At 41.7% G+C, this 22,071-nt stretch overlaps 1 protein-coding gene and 1 long non-coding RNA gene across 7 annotated transcripts in view; one reads left to right on the top strand and one right to left on the bottom strand.

The window, feature by feature from the left end:
* Positions 1 to 3,824: 3,824 nt before the first annotated feature.
* On the bottom strand, positions 3,825 to 16,021 carry LOC139807625 (uncharacterized). Of its 2 annotated transcripts, XR_011730638.1 has the most exons (7): positions 15,895 to 16,021; positions 13,073 to 13,267; positions 12,149 to 12,193; positions 11,976 to 12,066; positions 8,758 to 8,888; positions 6,302 to 7,211; positions 3,825 to 6,159 (listed from the first exon to the last, which is right to left on the bottom strand). It is a non-coding gene; the product is annotated as an uncharacterized lncRNA (long non-coding RNA). The 2 variants fall into 2 exon arrangements; XR_011730637.1 differs by lacking the exon at positions 15,895 to 16,021 and adding an exon at positions 14,431 to 15,536 and having other exon boundaries at positions 3,825 to 7,211.
* A 72-nt stretch (positions 16,022 to 16,093) lies between these two features.
* Positions 16,094 to 22,071, top strand: part of IQSEC3 (IQ motif and Sec7 domain ArfGEF 3) — a 96,687-nt gene continuing 90,709 nt past the window's right edge. For 4 of the 5 annotated variants that reach the window (XM_071768762.1, XM_071768785.1, XM_071768778.1 and 1 more), the window contains exon 1: positions 16,094 to 16,689. In XM_071768762.1, the coding sequence (XP_071624863.1) occupies positions 16,202 to 16,689 (488 nt within the window). In that variant the 5' untranslated portion in view covers positions 16,094 to 16,201. The remainder of the gene's footprint in view (positions 16,690 to 22,071) is intronic. The other variant, XM_071768794.1, reaches the window with a different exon arrangement.

Here is a 22,071-nt window from a genome sequence, read left to right as displayed (position 1 = left end):
GTTGTCAAATTCTCCTCAGCCCCTTCTGCTTCTACACTTCCTTCCTTATCATCCAAGCCTCCTCTTTAGCCCTGGACTCCCGGCTTTAAATATCACTTGCCAGCAACACCTTATTTATTTATTTTTCACAAGTGTCAGAGCCCCTCTGGCATCCCCAGCCTGCACTGCCCATCACACTGTCAGATCCCCAGGGCACAGCACGCTGCAGCGTTACCTGCAGGGCTCCTGGGGCTGCTTCTCTGACAGTGCTGCCAAGAAACACCACGTGCTCAACAATGATAATGCAAATTCTTCAGTGCACAGGTGAGTATTGAATAACCCAGGTATTACTAGGTTAAAATGGTACCTTTTTGTACAGGCACATGGAACCAGAGTCTGGTACTGAAGCACCTTGAGCTGGTCTGTAAGGGAAGGCTGAATTGCAAAGGTTCCAAGTGTTGCTGAAAAGACTCAGCTCGGAATTCCAAAATGTGATTTTCAGCATCGCATTCACACAGTTCTGCAAACTCACAGTAATTGCCTTTGTTCACTTAAAAAGAAAACAAAATTGTGTTTTTATGGAATAATGATACGTATGAAGGAAAAAAGGTAGCAAAACCAGACAAGAGAGCAGGAACTCCCTGGAGTGGAGCACAGGAGTGTTTCAGGCACATTCTTTTCTCTGTGACTCTTTTCCACATCCCCTCAGCACCCCCAGCTCTGTGAGTCCTGAGCACAGCTGACCTTACTGAACACGTGAGATCTGACAGAAGCACAGCACACAGCAGTATGGCTCCAGGCTACTGCTTTTATTTTTGTAACCGTGTATTCCTAAGAGCATGGTAACCAGAGTTAGGGATCAAATCCATGCTTCTTGCGTAACTCAACAGAGTATTCCCCCTTGGCTGCCTGGCAAGAGATCAAACATCCCACACCAGGCCTTTAAAAAAAAAATAAAAATACAGGAATGGGAGAAGTATTACGAACAGCCATGGCTGTAAGAGAAAAGCAACAAGTATTCTAACATGTCAATTGAACCATGCTCCTAGCTGGCACAAATTACTTTTGTTTAATTTTAAAGTCAACACATACAAGACTCACAGAATCTGCAGCACTCTCAGACATTCAGCTTTTGGCTGAGCCATCCCAGTTACCATTGTGTATTTAAAAAAAACCTCAGCTTGCCAACCCTTCTCTACTTTGTTTAAGATCTGAACCCCATTGCTGAGTCACTCTTTTCATTGCTTTAAAGATTTTAGTAATTGTCACACAGTAACTAATCCCTCTTGGTCAGTTGAAGAGGCTGAAGGAGCCAGCTACAAGGACTGGTTACCCTGTTAGCAAGTCATCATTAACATAATTCTTCAGTTGATTGTGACCACCTCCATTAAGTGGGTGCTAAATATTAGACCTTGTTTCCAAAAAAACATCTCAGTATTCTGCTGAAAATTCACTGCTCACCCCACCCAGCTTTCAACATGCTTTTTTCTTGTGGTTTGTTTTGGTTCGTTTGTGGGTTTTTTGTTTGTTTGCATTGGGGCTGGGGTTTTTTTTGTGTTTGTTTTTATTTTGTTTTTTGTATTGTTTGTTTGTTTGTTTTAATCTTCTGGACTTTTAATTCATATAGGAAAAAATATAGATGGAATTTTCAAGAACATTTCTTCCTTTTTTAAAAATAGCTCTTTTAAAAATTCATGTTTTTCAAATCACTTATATTTAAACTGGGAACTTTTAATAGTATTGTATCAGTTTCCTACATTAGCTTCAATGTTTTAAAATGCACATTTTAATGCTTCAAGACATAAGCCATTGCTGGATGCAAATTAGGGGATTTCTGAATATATATGAAAAGTTAATAAAAAGAGAACCATGAAAAGAGATGCAAGACCCTAAATTAAAGATTAGAGTTAAACAGAACTGGAGAGAAAGCTGTTCTCTTAAAAGCCTACTGAAAATATTAGTGTTTATTAAGAACCTTCTGACAAATGTGTGTATAAATAGTGACAGCAGGACACTTAATATATTTTAGGACAGTCTGTTTCCAAACAGAATAATAAGCAGTAAAAGGAAAAAAAAAAGCTTTCATGAAATAATTCATTTTAATTATTGTCACCATTAGGACTCAGTCCTGTACCATTTAATTGTACTTTTGACATTGTCTCCTAGAAACACATTTGAGAAAATTAAGTAATCTGTGGTAAAGAAAAACTGCACTGAAAAAATGTCTTTAATAAAAACTTGATCCTGCAGTTAGTTCCAAACTGGAATTTTTTTTCATCTTTTCAAATATAAAATCTAAATAACAGAAATCAATATTCCCTGGGAATGAGACTCACCCCTGTGAGAAGTTCATCCAAACTCTTTGCTGTCAACTGCAAGCTCTTATTTTAGGATTTCAGTGGGTGTTCAAATGGCTGGGTATTGTAAATAATAGATTATTTGATTTAGTTGTTGAACCAAAAAATTAAATTCTCTTTTTTTCTGCAGTCAACCCCAAACCACTGTTTTCTGTTTATTTGGTAAATAATAAAACCTCTATAGTTTTAGGGTAAGTTATCTGGTATTTGTTTAGTTAGGAACAACTTTGGCTCTGCCATTTTTTTACAGGTATACACAATAAAAGCAAAGAACAATCTAGTTCAATCAGAAAAGCCTAGACATTACCTTTAGAGGTGTTTTTCCAATTTCTACTCATCTGTAATAGTAAATATAGTAAAAACTTGAAAATCTTACCTCAAGTATTTTTTTTCTGGATGAGCAGTTACACCTGTTACAACTACCTGTTGCAACTGCATGTTAAACGTTTTCAGGGACATTATTACTCCTGTATTTCAATCTTTCTGATGCTTTCTATTGCTGTTAAATATTCAAATGAAGTTACTTCATTTCAAAGCTTACCGTATCAGGCTATTGTAATTCCTCTGTGCTGCAGGCCACATTTCTTGGTGGTCCTTAAAATTATGCCATATTAAATGCTTTGTAACAACTGTGTACCAAGGTGCCACATTAATTTCACAAGATTTTTTTCTCTAAAAACATGAATATATTTTGCATTTGTATTAGAACATCAGGTCCCTACTTAATTCTAAGACTGACAGATAAAATCTTTCTTTTCATTTACAAAGCAGTAGGATATATATCTCCCACTTCAGACTTTAAACTCCCTCCTCCATTTTACAGACATGTGAAAAGGCAAAAATAATACTGTGCAACACAACACCCATTTTGGCAGTACCTGTGTCATTGCTTCATATTGAAACCAGTGCAGTTATTTAATAAATATTTCTAAGCATACTTCTATATGCTAGCTAAACTGAACAGCTCAGTCTTTTAAAAAATACAAAAGTTGCGCATCAATAAGTTTTCCAGGTTTTAATTTTTTCCCCTGTTCTTGGGAGAAGAAAAAGGACTTAGAACACCAACACCACCCCCCAAAACCAAACCAAACCAAACCCCCAAGATCCCCAAACAACTAACCAAACAGCCCTCACAAGTCTGGGGAGTTTCATACAAACCTAGTGAGCAGGAAGCAGGTGCACCTCATGTTCCAGTGTTTAAAGCCCCTTCCCTGAGAAATGGGTTATGTTTGTGCACCCCTGCAGCCTGTGACACCATTCAGTTGTGGTTCATATGAGCATCCTGACCAAGATCTGCTGGACAGAAGGATGACAGCTGCATGATGGTGAAGGACTCACCTCTGTCCTTATCACCTTATGACTTCACCTACAACATCCAAACAATACATTTTAAAATGCATCAAAAGTAAGTATTTTGTCATTCTAGAATGCTTTCATCATTGTTTTAAATGCCCCAAATGCTCAGTGAATGCATCTCAAATTCACAAATAATTTTGCATTGACTGAATGTTTTATTCTGGCAAATAAACAATTTATGACAAACAATTCACTGCATCCATTACAACATGGCCTTCGGTAGTAAGTGAGCACATCCACTAAAAACAGTCAGAAACCAAGAATTTAAGATAGGACCACAGCCAAGTTTCTAACCTCTCAGAGCAGGCTGAACTTCAATCAAAAACAAAAGACTTTTTCTCAAATCTATGTATATCATGAATATACATAGAATGCCCTTGAATTTCATAGAATCATCAAAGAATCATAGAATGGTTTGGGTGGGAAGAGACCTTAAGGATCATCTAGTTCCACCCTCCTGTCATGGACTGGGACACCTCACACTGGAACAGGTTGCCCCAAGCCCCATCCAACCTGGCCTTGAACACCTTCAGGAATGGGGCCTCCACAGCTTCTCTGAGCAACCTGTTCCAGGCTCTCACAACCCTCACACTAAAGCATTTCTGCCTAATGTCCAACCTAAATCCACCCTCTTCCAGTTTAAAGGCATTATCCCTTGTCTTACCACTACATGCCCTTCTAATAAGTCCCTCCCCAGCTTCCCTGTAGCCCCTTCAGGCACTGGAAGGCCACTATAAGGTTTCCCTGGAGCCTCCTCTTCTTCAGGCTGAACAATCCCAAACTCTCTCAGCCTTCCTTCACAGGAGAGCTGTTCCAGCCATCTGATCATCTTTGTGGCTCTCCTCTGGACTCATAGCAACATCTCCATGTCTTTCTCATGTTGGCGGCACTGGAACTGGACACAGTACTCCAGGTGGGGTCTTACAAGAGCAGAGTAGAGGGGGAAAATCACCTCCCTTGACCTGCTGGCCATGCTGCTTTTGATGCAGCCTGGGATCCAGTTGGCTTTCTGGGCTGCAGGTGCACACTGCTGTTGCATGTTGAGCTTTTCATCAGCCAACACCTCCAAGTCCTTTTTCTCAGGGCTGCTCTCGATCAATTTTCCACCCAGCCTGGGACTGTGCTTGGGATTGCCCGGAACCAGGTGCAGGACATTGCACTTTGCCTCATTGAACTTCATGAGGTTGACAAGGGCACCTCTCTCTAGCTTGTCAAGGCTTGAATTTCCTACTGAATGCAGAGGACCAAGGCTGAGCCCAGAAAGCCTATAAATTTGTTTGAGGGGGCTTCTCTATCTATTTTTGTCCAAGTATTTTGCTGCCAGGAAGAGGCACTGAGCTGGATTGCTACAGACAGGCTGCATCCAGCTCTGAAGGGTGAGACAGCACAGCCTCCTCTGCCAGCAAAGCCTTGGGGTGCTCCTGCCTTTAAAGTGGGCAGGTGGGGATGTGTCTGTGGGTGGTGCAGGGGACTCACTACAGACTTGACCTTTCAGGCATGCAGGGAAGTAGGCTAAGCAGAGAGATGGCCAGGACAGGTAAGTCAAACAGCATTAGGAGCAAGAAGCTGGGCTGTAGGGAAAAGAGTCAAAGGAATCAGGACCTTCATAAAAAAACTGTGGCTGGTGGGAAAGAATATCTGAAAGGATCCAAATAAATAAACTTAAAGGAAGGGAAGGAATTTTGGAAGGTACCTCAACATAACGTACAGAAGTAAAATGGAAATACAAACCAGCTACAAGAATATTCCTTAAAATTCAGACTGGCCTGGCCATGGTGGCACTAGTCTTATTTTGCTGACTGGTATTTACAACTGAGAGCTCCTGATCTCATTTTGGGCTTTATTCCCTATAGTCATGCAACTTGTGGCACAATACCCCACTTCATCTCTATCATTGCGAAGTACTTTGTATTCACCACTGCCCTAGAACCACCAGAAAAGCAACGTAGATGTCTCACACAGTGAAATCTAGGTTGCTGCTAAAGTCAATGGGAGTTTTACACTCTGACTTTGAACTCATGTAGTGAACCCTTGCCTTTAGCTGCACAGAGCTTGACTCTTACCCATAAAGAGAGGATTTTAATTTTTCAGGAGCCTACTGAACAATCTGCTAGCTACAGCATAGCTGTTTAAGTGGGCCAAATTCCAGTCAGGGCTACCTGCCAGTTCAGATGAAGCAGCAGTGACACCACTGGAAGTGGCAACAAGGATGAAGAGGGTTAATTAGCATGGTGGGTGGTAAAAATGCCAGCAGTTGCCAGAACATCATCTCCACTTGGGAGATGATCACAGTAACTCCCTGGGTTCACCTGAACCAGCACTAAAAGTGATGAGGTAGTTTTTGTTCCTACTCCTCTTTGGAGAAGCAGCCAGGCCAGGCAAACTGTCACATTATGAGCTCCTCCTTTTCCTTTAAACATATTTGTGTGGAAGCAGCAGGAGCTTGGCCTTGAGGATGTACCATTACCTTCATAGAAGGGAAGGAAATAAAACAAATTAATGCTAAAACAAATATTATCACATCCAATATTTTATAGGCCTGTTTTGTACAGCTTGATATAATACAGTTTTTGTCCTGTATTCTATGCTGTGAAAAATGCAGAACATACCTTATGGAAGAATTCCCACTGCCACTACAACTGGAGCCTCTCGATTTCCAGAAGCTTGGGACTGTACATCCATCACCTACATGATGCACTAGTGCCAGGCTTGCCTTAAGAAACAACTGCTTTTATTTAGCTCCTCCTGAAAATGAAATTGGGTTCACTTTCTAAACTGACTGGCTTCATTCTGCAACCACCAGAGTCAAAAAATAAATGCTCTGTCACATTTTATCATTACATGAAAACCCATGGCATATCAACAACAAAGTGTTATCTGCATCTGAAAAACTGGCAAAAGGAGGTGAATGGTAACTTCCAGCTGATGCTCTGCTGGGCAAATTTTTGTGCTTGGCTTGAATACACTGATTTCAAAATTACTCCTTATGCACCTGCTTGCCTGGAGCAGCTTATAGGATTGGGGTCAGAACTACAGCTACCAGGGGAAGCCTCTCCCTCAACCCTGCCTCCCATCATTGTCATACTTACATCATCTTTAGTAGCAGTATTGCAGCCTGATCTTTCTAAACTATCATAGCAGTAGAAGGAAAAAAATCAAAATGCTTGTCTGCTCTCTCCTTCTTTGAACCCTCTTTGTTTTAAAAAAAAAAAAAATTGTTAGGTGTGATGACCTCCGTGAGAGTGCCAGATTTATTTTGGCAGATTCGGCTGCTAATGCCTGAAAGACATGATCTGAATTTGCAGTGTCTCTCTATTAATAATCTGTTTGTTATCTTAATAAATATTTGTGAATTGCTTATCTGACACAGATGACATGTTTATTATTACAAATATTCTTATTGGTCATGATTCACATTGTTCTTTATTATTTTGGACTGTTTTCATTTATCTGTAGGCAGCTCATGCTGTTTTTTATATTCTGTCACAGTTGGTTGTGTTTTGTCTTTTTGTGCTATCTCTGTAAAAAAAAAATGAGAGCACGTAAGAAATTAAAAAACAATGACAATGTTTCCAACGCCATCATTCTACCACATCCATCCAGCAGTAATTTAAATGTGTATGAAACAAGAGTATAAACCTGAACAGATAGGAAGCTTTTAAACAAATCCTAACTTAAGACATCATCAAAGAACTCTGATTTAGGATCCAGACCTGCAGCTAAGACAAGAGTCAGTGAAAAGACTGGCATTGTCTTTTCGACCAAGTCCTAGGTACCTATGTGCTCCTGCATGGTGACATCTTTGGAAAGAGGACTCCATTTGCTCACGTGGCCTTGATCCCTTTTTCAGGTATGTGATGCTGCCCTTGTTCCTCAATAGTGCACGTGAGGAGATCTAAATACAGCTGGAGCAAAGATCTGACACTCCCTGCTACAGGAGAATGGTGAATGATAAACAGGTGAATGATAAAAATTCAGACAGGCTCAAGGTGAGACCATACAAAATGATAGAAAACTACTGAACGTTTTTTGTCTGTTTTTAATGCAAGGGTATCACCTCTGGTTCAGGAAGTATGTTTGGAAGCACATGTTGGGAAAGCATTACTTTGTGCTGCTTCCACTATAATACGCTTTCCTATGCATCTGATTTTCATTATTTATATGCTCTGAAAGTCTTACACAGTGGACTTTAACCTAACTTTGAGTTTTTGAGTCTTCCTTTTAACCATATTCAGCTTGTCTTTATAACGAGCATTGAGTCATTCTCTTCAGTTCACTGAGACACCCTTCAGATATCTCCTGCTCTCACACCTTTCTGCTGCCTCCATTTCTCTTCCTCAGCTTCTGCATCCACCTTGCCTGCAGACCAAACATCAGCCTTGCCCCTGCCTCAGTACTCAATATATATACAATGTACCCTGTGTATTAAACTTCTCATTTCAAACTGGTTTTCTCTCCCCACCATCCAGCCACTACTACTGCTTCTGGTTCCTGAGCCCTCCCTCTCTCCAGGGAGAAGACCCCTTATCCTTTGCCATTTCTCTCTCCACCTTCCCAAGGTGAGTGCTGCAGAGAGTGCTGCAGAGGGAAGGAGTAACTGAGCTGCATCTCTGCATGGGATGGAAAGAAGAAGCAGTGCTGCTGCGAGCTTCTGGCATTTTTTTTCCTTCTCTTTAAAATAAGTGTAGTGTTTGAGAAGACATTTCCACTCACTATCTGAAAATGTCTGCTACACTGCTTTTACTTGAAGGATGGGCAAATACAGTAGCCAGCAAACCAGCGAGGAATTTTTCTCTGGCCAAGTTAAATATTGTAATTTTTCAGCTGACTGCCTTGTCACTAGATGGGCTTCAACCATTGACAAAATCCCATCAGTTGTGAAGAAATTCACAAGACAGGATGGCTTGCATCCAGGGTTTAACCTTACGTAAAATGCACACAACACAAAAACCAGACCTGTGATCTGCCACCATTTGACTTATCTCATGCTCTTTACATCTGGGCCTCCCAAACCAGAATGGTCTTTTGTGTCCTTTGCAAGAGGCTGTGTAGACAGAGGTCTTACTGTATGGAATCAGTTGCAGGAATGTGGATGGTGGTAGCCATCTGAAGTAATTCTGCCAAGCTCCTCAATGAAGAATCTCTTGGTTCAGTTGGTTTTGAGTCACAGGATCCTTTTTGTCTCTTCATTTGCTCCTTGAAAATGTTTTCAGATGCCAAAATAGAACACAGAAATATTTATCACAAATCAGTGTGTCTGAACACAAGGGATTCTGTCTGTAAGCAGATTTAAAGGCAAAGGTTAGCTCAAGCAGAAGCCTGACCCCATAAATAATGAGCAGCAAGAAATAGGAATACAGCTGAGCAGCAACCAACAAATGTTTGGCCTGCCTCTAGTTGGACCACACTGTACATAAGTAAGTCTGAAGGATTACCACAAAAAAAAAAAAAGAAAAAAAAAAAAAAAAGTTAAGAAAAAAATGCATCTTTTAAAGAATTCTGTCCATTTAGCTTGCTAAATATAATACCATCAAGTGACCTGATCAGTCACCTTCAAGGAGAGAAAAGCTTTAGGACTAAAAAGCTCTTTACCCTAGTGAAGAAGAGCATAAATACTCATGGCTGGAAGTAAAAAGGATACATTCAAATGAGAAAAATATTCCAACTTGTCAACAGTGACAGAGATTAGCTGTAGTAAAAAGATATCAAGGAACAAGACAAATACTTTACTTTTTACTATCTTCACAGTGGTACCTGAGGCATTTCTGGAGATAACATTTTTCTTAAGCTCACATTCCAGGTTCCGTAGCTGCATGAGATTATACAGCATGTTGTACGTCAGGCCAGAAGCAATATTGATTTATCCTGCCCTTAATTTCCCTGAGAAGTCAGCATCTGCTTACCCCTCTTATGTAACAGGAGCACAGACCCAACAAGCCCCACTCTCAAGGTGAAATGAGATGCCATGGGGGGGTCTGTAGTCAGAGAGCAGCAGGAGTTGGCAGCAGGGCTTCCTCTGCACAGAATGAAGGTAGGAAAAATCCTCTGGTATCTTCATTCTTAGTCCTGCACCTCAAAGCCAGGTGGCATGGTCTGCAGTCCTACCTTCTTTATACTGAAATCTGCAACAAGGTGAAATCCGTGTCTCCTGTTGGGGCTCTTGAATTGTTAATTCATACTGATACCACAAAATCAGAAGCAAAGGGAAAATATCTTGTTCTATAAATCAAATATAAAGAGCTGAGATGTAATAAGGACAAATACTTCAGTTTCTTTCAATGCTTTTTCTCTTTCTCTTCAATGGAACACAGCTAAGCTGACATTAATATTTAAAAACAGCTGCTCATCAGAAAAATGGTACAATGTAGCCTTAGCTGAAATGTATACTGTATGTTTTTTGTTTTCTTGACAGCACTTAATCTCTGCCACTGCAAGAATACCTTCTAATTAGAGCATGAGTTTAGACATCGTTCCATTTCTCCTTTGTCTCCTTTGTTTTTCCTATTTTCCTTTTTTTTTTTTTTTCCAATTTTGCATTTAGCAAGGTCAGATCACAGAAACTTGTCCCATCAAAAAATCCCCATGTAATTCAGTGGGATAAGATTAGGAAAATATAGCTCATATTAATTTTTTTCATTTTACCACAGTATTTACAAAAGACTGAACAACTGTCATTTCAAACAAAAACCTGGCTGACTCTGAAGAAAATGTCTCTCTGTAGCTTTTACTCTCTAGAATTAATCAATTAAGTGGTCAAAGATTAATTTTGTGAAAAAAGACAGAAGATAATGTAACATTTACCAACACTAGAAGGGAAAATACATTCTAAAGAGAGACTTTCATTCCTTATTTGCAGTAAATGCAGCAGGGCTGCAATAGCACAGTTCAAATACAGTCAAGGTTTTAAAATGTGCCAAAACCACGTATCTCAGCTAAGGCTACAATACAGAATTTGTACCTTTTTCCCCATGAGCAGCTGTTTTAAAATATTTATATGTCATCCTCAATGTACTCCACTGAAAAGAAAGAAAGAAAAAAAACCACTACATTAAAGGAATCTGAATTATTTGTCCTTCCCACACTTCAGATCTTTATGTTTGATTTATAGAACAAGATATTTTCCCTTGGCTTCTGATTGCATGTTGTCAGTATGAATTAACAATTCAATAGCCCCAGCACAAGAGAGTTCACCTTGTTGCAGATTTCAGTTTAAAGAGTGTAGGTAGGATGGCAGACCATGCCACCCAGCTTTTAGGTGCCTCACTGAGGTAGAAGATGCCAGAAGACTCCTCCTCCTGCCTTTACTCCATCCTCATCTCAGACAGAGGAAGCACTGCTGTTGACTCCAGTGCTTTCTAACCACAGAAAGACACCTCAGTAGTGTCCTGTGGGACCATGGGCAATACAATTTACTTGGTGTTAGCTTCGTTTTATCCATCTGTTTCTCAGGTGTAAGCAGATAGTGCCTTGGCTTAGACTCAAGATGATGAAACAGCTCTCATCTATCTCCATAGTTATGGATGAGGCCTTAAGTGAAAGCAGCCTGAGTGAAAGAAGCCTTCAGTAGATGCAGATTTTTTTCCCCAGCCATGAATTATGCATGAGTACACTGTGATTGTCTTGATTCTATCCTCTATTTTGAAATTATTCATCTAATTCCTGCAGAATCTATTTGGTCTGTAGGCTGTTTGCAAGCAGTTCTGAGACTCAAGCAACTGCTAACTTCCAGGTGGGACTGTAAACACCCCATCTACCCCCAGAAATCAGAATGGCAATACAAGACTGTGATTCTTCCTTCTCTCTCTCTTTTTTTTTTTTTTTTTTTTTCTTTTTTTTCTCTCCTCTCTTTTTATATGATTTGTTTTATGCTTCTTTGTGCATCCTTCTAAAGACCTGGATGAGAATGGATCCAGTGGGAAACGCAGGCTGTGGGGGTTTCAGTCAAGAGTCTGCAATGGTTTTGAGAGGGACAGGAAGGGGAAAAAATGGTTGGTTAATTAAGGTGGATTGGCCAACATTAAATCTGCCTTTCCTTGAGCACTTATAAGTTGACCTTGAATAGCAATAATCTTTGTTATATTCAGCTGTGCTTGTACCAAATTCACCTTCTCCTAAAAGGAAGACAGTAGAAATGCATGTCTTAAACAAGTATAAAAAACCTCATCATAAGCTCGTAAGTTTACAATAATAAGACCATAAAATCATAGCTGGGAACATCAGCTATATGAGCTGCATCTCAGACTGGTAACTTGGGATGCTGAATTACCAGGAGAAAGTTGTTACCTTGCAAAGCGTGAGCTGGGGAAGGTGGAGGAGAATGGGGTTAAATGCAAGAAATGGAGAGAAGACTGCCTGGGTTTGCTGTGAGGAGCTCCTGTGAAGGAGAAGGAGTATAACTGAGAGGAGGAAAATGCCTTGAACAGAATTTCAAACAGAAAATCAAGGGAAGTCTCTACCTGCTAAAAGGCTGGAGTGATTTGTTGGCATCAAGTTTCAGTGAGCTGTTGCAAATTAAAGTGGGATTAAGACCTCTCAGCAAATGTTACAAGAACACTGCAGGGAAAATTTGTCTGCAGATGAAACACCTGAAGATGTTACTACCTTCCCTATCGTGTATGCTTATTATATATAAATACCCGTATTTAAGAATTCAGTCTCCTCTGACTGAATTAAATATCTAAATAAATATTAAACTAAATCATGTTGCATTAGACCTTTCCATTAAATCTTAGGGCTTGACTCATTTACATTTGTTTTGTTTTTATAATGCATGCTTATTTTAATTACTACTGCTGCACTTTATTTTTAATTGTCTGTGCAATGCCCAAGCACCTTGCTAAGTGGATAAGGGAAACACTTTATTCCATAATAACATAATTAATCCATTATTATTCATTATTCTTTTTTTTCTGGAATGGACTGAAAAGAATCAGGCCTTTGAAAAATACAATACCAACATATTATCTATGGCAAAATAATTAAAACATATTCATACTTTCCTTATCTTCACTATTGTTTTGCTCTAGATATCTCTCCTAAAGAGAGAAGCAGAGCATTTAATGACATGAAGATTTGACTAAATGCCAAAGAAATTAAAAATTAGATAACTTTCCCCCTGCTTTCCTGCACGGCCTTGGAAAAGTCATTTAACTACTCTGTGTCCTTATTTCCCTGTTTCTGATGGCTAAGGTCCACACACATTCTACAGAAGAGTAAAGCTTACTTCACTGTGCAGTGCTTTGCAAATGCTGTATGCTAGATATTGTGGCAGTGTAACCAAAGGGACATAGTGATGGTTGGATAAAAGAGAAGGTTTTTCCTAGCTGTGCAGGATTCTTGCTTACTTAGTGCTTACTTTTAGATTGCTCCTGTATGAATACCTGGTCTTCACTGAATTTTTTTATTACGGAGGATTATGCAACTTTATAACCTCTTGAAGCTTTGTAAGGAGATCCCTATTTAGTCTTTCATGTTAGGCATAAAAACATTCTGCTCCATCTTCCTTTGGCATGTGCTGTCTGTGGAAACCTGGATGGTCAGTGCTGTCTTATAATTTGGTCCACCAGTCACTACACCTGCAAGGAAAACAGCATGCCTTCTGATTTTTCTTGCTGTTTGCTTTTAGCTAACCAATCCACAGCTCTGATTAATTTATGACATAGATTAATTAGTAGAAACTAGGCTAATGAGGCTGCTCAAGCAAATAAAAAGTGCAAAAAAAGTGGATAAATATATTTGGTCCACTCCACACAGTAAAAAGTCATATCTTCTGACGGGCATTCAAGGACCAAACATAACACTTGCAGGCTGTTTTGCCCCAACCTAAATTACCCAAACCAGAATGATTTTTTTCATTTTAGTTATTAAGAATATATGCCACGCCCTTGTTGACTGTACCTGAATAGGCTAGTGCAATGTCTGTGCCCCTAATTTATTCACTGCTTTTATCCAGCTGAGCTGGATGCAAAGGAACATGATGTCCACTGCAAAGACTGAACTCTGCACAAGGCCTTAAGAATTGAAACAGACTTTTTTACACTGCAAGACCAATAATCTCTGTCTGAAGTCTCTCCCAAGAAAGACAAGGTGGCTCTGTGTGTGTACATACATATGTGAGCATACCCATAGCCATCTCTGGTTGTTTCCCAGAACACATTGATGCCAAAAGGATGTAATTCCATTGGTTTCCCTGGATTCTGTTCCTGTGAGGCATGACTGAAATGATGCTGCTCAGTGGTGTCTCTGAACAGAGAGAGCATACTGACACAATTTCCCAAACAATTACTTCCACTCTTCCCCCAGTATAACTTAGGTGTTTTCATCTCTCCTGTCTTTCTGTTTGTGCCTTTGTTTTCACATTACCCTCTAAGCATCTTCTCATATGCTACATAATGCCAATTCCTGCTCAGTCAGTCCCCTCTCACAACACATTAATGACACTCGAGGCAATGAGATGGAGGAAGATCTCCCCTAAAAGTTTCCAACAAAATAATTAGTGTGTGGGATTTGAATACTCTTACTCCATAGAGTTCACCCTAGGGTCTTCCCCTCAACACACAGGGGACATATGGCAATGCTTAACCATCCCCCAAAGCCATCTCTAAGTGCTTGGAAGAGAACTGTGAACAGCACTTCATTTTTAGAAGGAGTCTGTGAACAGCTTCTAATCCCAGTGATCCTGTTTGCATCACTTTACACTCCCAGGGCTACCTGTGAACAGAAAAGACTGGAAATACACCTTTCAGCTCATCTGAAACAGAGATGCTGCTTTACATTGCTCAGTTCCTTACTTCAGAAAATCCTTGCTATGGTGCAGGTTTAGCTAACCTGAAAAGGCAAAACAAGACTAGGTCTATGCTCAAAATGATCTTGTTTTGTAGCCTTACACCTTTTGCATGCTCAGTTGAATCTACTGACAACCTCACCTAAAACTGTATTTGACTTCTTTTTACACGTCCTGGATCTTCAGCATTCACAGGTACTGGAAATGAAGCCTCTTTTTTACCTTTTACAAAAATCACTGGGGTAGTTCATGGATCAGCAGGAGTTTCTGACAGTAAGTTTACTTAGTCAGGTTGCTTCTTGATTAATTTAACAGTAAGGATACACACAGTTTATCAGACTCAAGGTTGTATGTTTGTAAACTCCTAAGGCTGTGCACGAGGATGGACAAAGGAAGCTATTTCTTCAGAAATGAACAAAACCTGCTCGGAGTCTTAACAGCAAAAGCCCTGCCTGTCTCTGGTTACATCCACAGCCCCCACACCCACAGCATATCCTAGTTTACTTCCTCAGAACTACAAGACACCAAAAACTCAAAGGAGTCACAAAGTTGCAAGGAAACAGCAGATTTCTCTAGCATCCATATTCCTCAGTTAACACCTTCCCTCGGGTTCAGGTTTAAGTCCTGCCTTCTGGATGCTAACAAGGTAGTGTGAAAACCAGGAGGCTGCTATCAACACAGCAGTCAAACCCAGCCACATTTCAATCTCTTTGGAAAAATAAATAACATCACAGAATCATTAAGGTTGGAGACGACCTTCGAGATCATCAGGTCCAACTGTAATCCCGCTACCACAGCCACTGGACTGTATCCTGAAGCACCACATCCAAACCCTTGTGGAACAACTGCAGGGATGGCGACTCCTCCACCTCCCCGGGCAGATCATTCCCGGGCCTCACCACTCTTTCACCGGAGAATTTTTTCCTTATTATCTAACCTAAACCTCCCCTGGCACAACCTAAGCCCTTTTATTCTCGACCTATCGCTAGCTACTTGGGAGAAGAGACCAACACTGCATATAAAAATCACTAAGTCACCTTGGAAAAAAAAAGAGACAAGAAAAAAAAAAAAAAAGGAAAAGAAAAAGAAAAAAAAAAAAAGAAAAAAGGCAAGATTTAGACACTTGGGGAGGGGAGCGGCTACAGGAGCGGGCCGGCCGGAGGGGCCCGGCGGTGCCCGGCAGTCGCTGTCCTCTCCCGCCTGTCGCCGAGGATTCTCCTCAGGACCACCCGGAGCGCGGCGGCACCTCCCGGACATGGCCGGAGCGGCTCCGAGTGGGGCAGGGGAGCTGGCGGCGGGGCAGCGCCTCGACAACTTTCCTCTCAGAACCGCCGGCCACAGCCCGCGGCAGGACGCGGCGGGACACGACGAGACGTGACTAAACCACACTCCCCCACCACCCTCCGTGCCCCCCGTTACCTCCCGCGCCTGCGCTGCCCGCCGGAGGGGTGTGGGGGCGGTGTCTCCGCATTCGCCCCTCCCCGCTGCCCTTCGCCCCGGCCTCGCCGTTGCGTGGCGGGGAGGAGCGGTGGGGGCCGAGGGGGAGGTCTCTTCCCTCCCCTTTCTCCCCTCCCCGCCCCTTCCCTCCTTCCCGCGCGTGCCCGCGGCGGCGGCCGTTGGTCGCGCGTGTGCGCGTGGGGCGGCGAGGAGGCGCCTCCCCGCAGCCCGCGCCGCTGTCGGCGGAGCGGCCGGGCAGGGGTGGCCCCGGGAACGGGTAAGCCGGGGCATGGAGAGCCTGCTGGAGAACCCGGTGCGCGCCGTCCTCTACCTGAAGGAGCTGACCGCCATCGTGCAAAACCAGCAGAGCCTCATCCACACCCAGCGGCAGCGCATCGACGAGCTGGAGCGGCGGCTGGACGAGCTGAGCACCGAGAACCGCAACCTCCGGGGGCAGCAGCCGGCCCCCGCCGAGCCAACACGGGGCCCTCCCCCGCCTGAGCAGCCCCCGACGCCGCCGCCGCCTCCGGGCCAGCCCGACCCGCTCCAGCACCACCAACAGCTCCCGGCGCAGCAGCCGCCGCCGCCGCCGGCGGGCAAGCAGGCACCGGCGGGCCCCGGCGGCAGCGGCCGGTCTGCCGGCCACCAGCACCCCACTCCCCAGCCCCACCAGCACCCCGCGGAGAAGGACGGCAAGGAGAAGGGCTGCTGCACCGCCCTGCTCCAGCACAAGACTCCCCCGGCCATCGGCAAAGGAGTCCTGAGCCGGAGACCGGAGTAAGTGAGCAAAGGGGGAAGGGTCGGGCAGGGGTGGCGGCGGGGGCAGCAGAGGCGTGAGGGGCTCTTGCCGGGCCCAGGTCCAAGAGGGAACTGGGTTATACACCCGCAGCCTTGCACGGAGAGAGGCAGCGTGTGGGTGGGTGGGGAATCCCTCCTTCCCTCCCTCCCTCCTTCCCTGTCTTCGTGCGTTCTCCCGGAGAGCAGTCAGAGTGCAACGAGGAGCCTGGATGCTGCTTCCTCTAAGAGGCATTTGCCTCCCGGTTCACCGCTTTTATTGTAATGTACAAATGTCGGTGGCCCGTTGATGTGTGCTCGCACACATCGTGTCCTCATTGTCTGTCATAAATAAATAAGTCTTTGATCGAAGATGAGTGCGGTTTAGCCCAGCTGGACAGCGGCGTTGTGGCAGTTCTGTTTGCCTTAAATAGCTGGTACCTGCCAAAAAAACCCATCGTCCCTGGAATGAGCTGGGATTTTCCTCATGAAAGGGGTCCAGGGCATGCATTATATGGCACACGATGTATATATGTTCACAGAGATACAGACGCTGTGCATATATTTGACATTTGGGATGCTTATCACACTTGTGTGTGGGTTGTCTTTTTTTTTTTTTTTTTTTCCCGGTGAGTGGCACCTGACACTGATCCAGCTCTTCAAAAGGACAAAGTATTTTTTCCTAGCCTTTCCTCTTCAGTTAATAAAGCATGACTACTAGTACTGAATACTGATAATGGTCTATCTGCATGCATGTGTAGTAAACAAGAATGAGCATTCCAGCACTATAGGTGGTGGAAGAGGCAGCTATTGACAAGTCACTTTTTCTTGGATTATGTAGCCATCAGTTCACCGGCTGGTAATTACAACAGCACTCACTGTTGTAATTTCCTTTGTTTAGGCACTTCAAAAGCAGGGGAATGGTTTTTTGGTTGAAAGCCAGAGTTAGTGAACTTAGGAAGAGAAGGAGCATAGTTTCTGACGTGGCTTCTTTTATGTAAGAAAGAAGCTAGTATAAGTAGTAAAACTAGAAATTGGATCAGGATTTCTTTCCTAGAATGAGCTCTATTGTTTTGTTACAGTAATGTCAAAACAAATTAAGTACATGGCACACTGTATAGCACAAAACATCTCCCGTTGTCTCTTTTGACACTTCAGTAATAAAAGGGACCCTTTTCTCTCATGTTTGTTCTGAATGCACAAGCATAGCTACAACATGGAGCTGGATTTTCAGCCGTGTTAGTAGAGTTACACCAGTTCATAACAGCTAAGAATCTATCACATGATCCTTTGAAAATCAGTGGAGAAAATACTATCGAAAGAAACGTTATTAAAGTAATGTGTATGGTCAAGGCACGCTTGAATCCCAAAAGACAGATCCATACTTCTGAAATACTGCACTATAAGATGCAAGTTTGCAATCACAACTTAAAGGAAATGGGTAGGCTACTCAGAGTATTAATACAGGCTGCAAGTATTTGCAGGATCTGTCCCTTATTCATCATGTAATAGATAGAGTTTTAAAAAGATGTAGGGCCAGATCCTGAACTCAAGCTGATTGATGTAAATCCAGAATAGCATAATTTAAGTTGCTGAAGTCAAAACAGTAAGAAACCTGTATAAAAATGCATAATTAACTTCCTTGTTTTTTCAGTAGTGAATCCCTACAGTGATGGCTCTGATAGAAACATCGTATTGGCAAGGGCTTTCCTTTCTTCTGAACGGAGTTTCTAACATATGTCATTATACGTACTGAAGAATAAATTTCCAAGCCTAAGTCTGAACACCTCCTTATTGTCTGAGCTTTTTTTTTGGCAGTAGGGTTTGACTGGGGGAAGAATTGTAGATTTTTTTTCTTTATACCAAAATGCACAACGAGAAGAGCATTAAGAACATAGCTAATTGCTTATATATGGTACAATAATCTTTACATTTCAGGTAGATAGATGGATGGGTGGATGAAGCCTTTTTGTGGAAATTCAGGGCTGCTGCTGGGGATAACAGAAAAATCCCTGCAGCGCTCTTCACTCAGGAAGATTAAAATAGACGGCTTCTGTTTCCTTCTATAGCTTAGGCACACCAAAATCTTTATATAGAAAAGGAAATATGAGAGATGCAAAACACTCCTGCAGGTTCTTTTTTTTCCCCCCATTGGTTGAATATACTAGATTTTGTCCTCTCTCATCTCCAACTGTGTTAGAAGGAAATCAAAGAGACTGCAAAATCTAACTTAAAGGGAACTTGGATGGAGGGGAGCAGAATCTTCCACCACCTATTGAAAGCTTGCCAAATATCCCTATGACGCAGCTGCCCAACCTGAGCTTTTATGTGACAGCCCTGCACATACACTTTAATACCTACACAGGTTAGGTATCTGCACTCCCTTCCCTCATCATAACATGTTTTTCCCTCTATTGTAAACCCTGAAAGTCAGTGTTACCTTAATATTTCTCTCTTACTCAAGAGCAGAGGAACTGACTATTCACTACAGAATATGGCCTCTCTAAACAGAATAGAAATTATATTTTTGCATGACACGCTATGGTGGCTGAAAGCAAGGGTTAAAGCAACACCCAGGCAGTGCCTGACTGTCACTGACCAGTAAGGGGATTTCATCTGCCTCTCACTTAACGGGAGGTTCTGGCAGCGTGTTTAAGTATACTTCTGCTGGCCCTTTTCACCTCACACAGCCTGATTTTGCTCATTTTGAGTCAGGATTAAGGGTTTTTCGCAGCCTAGCTCACCTCAAACCCTAGGTAAAACTGAAAACATGAGATTTTTTCGAATGTGTCAACTGGGGCAGTTTTCTTTAAGAAGGAAAAACAACTGGAGCATATCTTTCTTTTTTAAAAAAAGTTATTTTTATGTTCACTTCCTGAAAAACTGATGTTTACTTTTTTTAAAGCCCCCACTCCCTTTTTTTTTTTAAAAAAAAAAAAAAAAAAAAAAAAAAGCCAGCATTTTAAAAGGGAATAAATTGGAGCCCATCACTAGAAAGGGAAGAATTCCTGAGTTATGCAGAGGCTCTCATTGTTGCTGCATGACATTGTGTGCAAAAGGTAGCACTGAGCTTTCCTATGAAAGGAGAGGCAAGGAAAAGATTTTTGCAGAGATTCTCAGCAAGAATTAGGTTGATTATTATTCCGCGGCATCTGTCTCTTTCTACCTTAGGAGTCTATTGCATAAGTGCCTCATAGCTTTAAAAACAAAAAAATAAGGTCATTCGTCATGGAATGTTTTCCTTCAAAAATACAGGTTGCCAAATTAGCATAGCTTAGATCACCCTTACTAGGCAGCCTCTTGTCTTAAGGGACCATCCCAAAGTATTGTCAAATCCTCTGAGTATAAATTTTCCTTCCCTCCTTTATCAGAATGCTGCCTTCTTTGCCTTCATTGAGTAGCTGGGAAATGCCACAGGGTTGAATTTAGCAGATTAAGTCTAAATGCCCAAATCCTGCTGGTTTTTATCAGTGAAACTTGCAGTAGGAGCTCTGTCTATGGAAAGACTTCAGATTTTGAAGCATTAGCTGGAAAACACACTTCTATAAATACAATTAGAACAATAGCTAATAATCTGTTAGAGTTCATTCCATCACAAGACGGGTGCAATTTACAAACATTTCTCATTAAAGTGTCATTAAAGTCTTCTTTTTTAACCATGTTACCAACAGGGAAAACAAGGCATAGAAATGGTATTTGCCTACCATGACATGAGGAATCTAAGTACTGTCTTTAAATTGCTAGCCTGTGTTTGCTTTTCAGGGTATCTCCTCACACAAAACAAACTCTTAGAACTCTTGGAAGGCAATTTCTAAAATCACATTTTCCCAGAGGTCTTAAAATTCATTTGGATTTGAATAAGGCTTAAAACTATTTAATTTTATTTTATTTTGGATAGTATTTTTTACCTTAGTAATGCGAAAAGTTTTAAAAGACAATGTTAAAGTCACTTGGTTGCTGTTGTGGTCTGAGGCAGTTTGCTATATTTTTGTTTAATCTCAAAACCTCAATTATGTAACGAAAATTAAGATACTGAATATGCAGAGTTTCTGTTTTCCATAATTTTTCTTTTTAACTATGCATTAATATTCTATTCTATGGATTATCTCCAGGGTAAAGGCATTAGACAAAATCACACTAATTTCAGTGGATACCAACAATAACTGTAAATATTATGGCTTATTTATATTTTTCTATATTTGCGCATTGCACCAGCATGGAAAAAAAATAAAAAGAAAATGAAAAAAAAAAAAAAGGGAAAAAAAAAAAGAAAAGAAAAGAAAAAAAAAGAAGACCAGAACAATTCTAAATGGCTTGTGTACCCCAGATACCTATTTCTTTCACTTTAAGTGTACAAGGAATGGTATGTTTGCCCTCTGCTTTCATTCTTTCAGGTTTTCCCCAGCCTATTTCAGGGTTTAACTCCCTTGAGCTTTCACACACCAGAAACAGTTGCACTGGTGCTGCCCTGGCTTCTGCAAATCCCTGCTAGCAATGGACTGCTTCAGCATCAAAAGTTATTTGGAGTAGAGTGCTGTAAGCTGGCTTCAAGTGACGGAGGTCTACACTGGCATGGCTACACAGATGCTAAAGCCCAGCTTAGATGATATTGAAATAAAGAGCACAGTTAAACTAGGAAAAAAAAAAAGAAACCATACTCTCTGTGGCTATGTCTCTTTTTAAAAGATTTATCTGTACTGGCTCCGTTCATGCTGTAATCAGCCTAAGACATCCTTTATGCCATGAGTAGACCCGTGTGGTATCTGCAGCAGAGCCTCTAAAATTCCAGGCAGGGGACTATGGAATTAATGATTCACAACAATATTCCAGAAGTAACTGATGAAGTGAGAGAACTAAATGGTCTCAGCTTAGAAAGGGCTCAGGATGAAGTTCTAGGTATAAAATTGCTGAGTAAAGATGGCATGAGGTATTCCACCCACAAGGGATAGCACCTCGGTATGGTGCTGTATAAAGTGCTGGCCAGGGCAACACTGAATCAAGGCTGACAATACTGTTGTGGGAAATCTCACTGGTGGGACTGGAGCCTCAGGAAGTAATAACATGGGAAGGAGTCTGTGTGAAATGCTGCCCAGTGGTGCTATGGACAGATACTGACTGTGTATCTATGTCCTGAGCCCGGTGAGAGCAGTACCTAGAGAAATGAAGACTCATCCTAATAGTTCAACAAGAGAAGCCAAAGGCTGAAAGCAACAGCAAAAGAGTTTATTTTTTTAATGCTTAAATGAAAAGACAGGCAAATGCAGTATTTCATTTTTCTGGTAAGCTGATGATAGCTTTATGTCACTCATCTATATGTTCTGTTGCTGCTGGGCTGCTTTTCTTTGGTGGCAAGGGAACCTTTCTTCCATGCAGTTTATACTGGCC

Source organism: Heliangelus exortis, chromosome 1 (genome assembly GCF_036169615.1).
Source record: "Heliangelus exortis chromosome 1, bHelExo1.hap1, whole genome shotgun sequence".
Taxonomy (NCBI): Eukaryota; Metazoa; Chordata; class Aves; order Apodiformes; family Trochilidae; genus Heliangelus; species Heliangelus exortis.
Note: the sequence above shows the minus strand (reverse complement) of the source record. Positions and strands in the feature narration are given on the sequence as shown.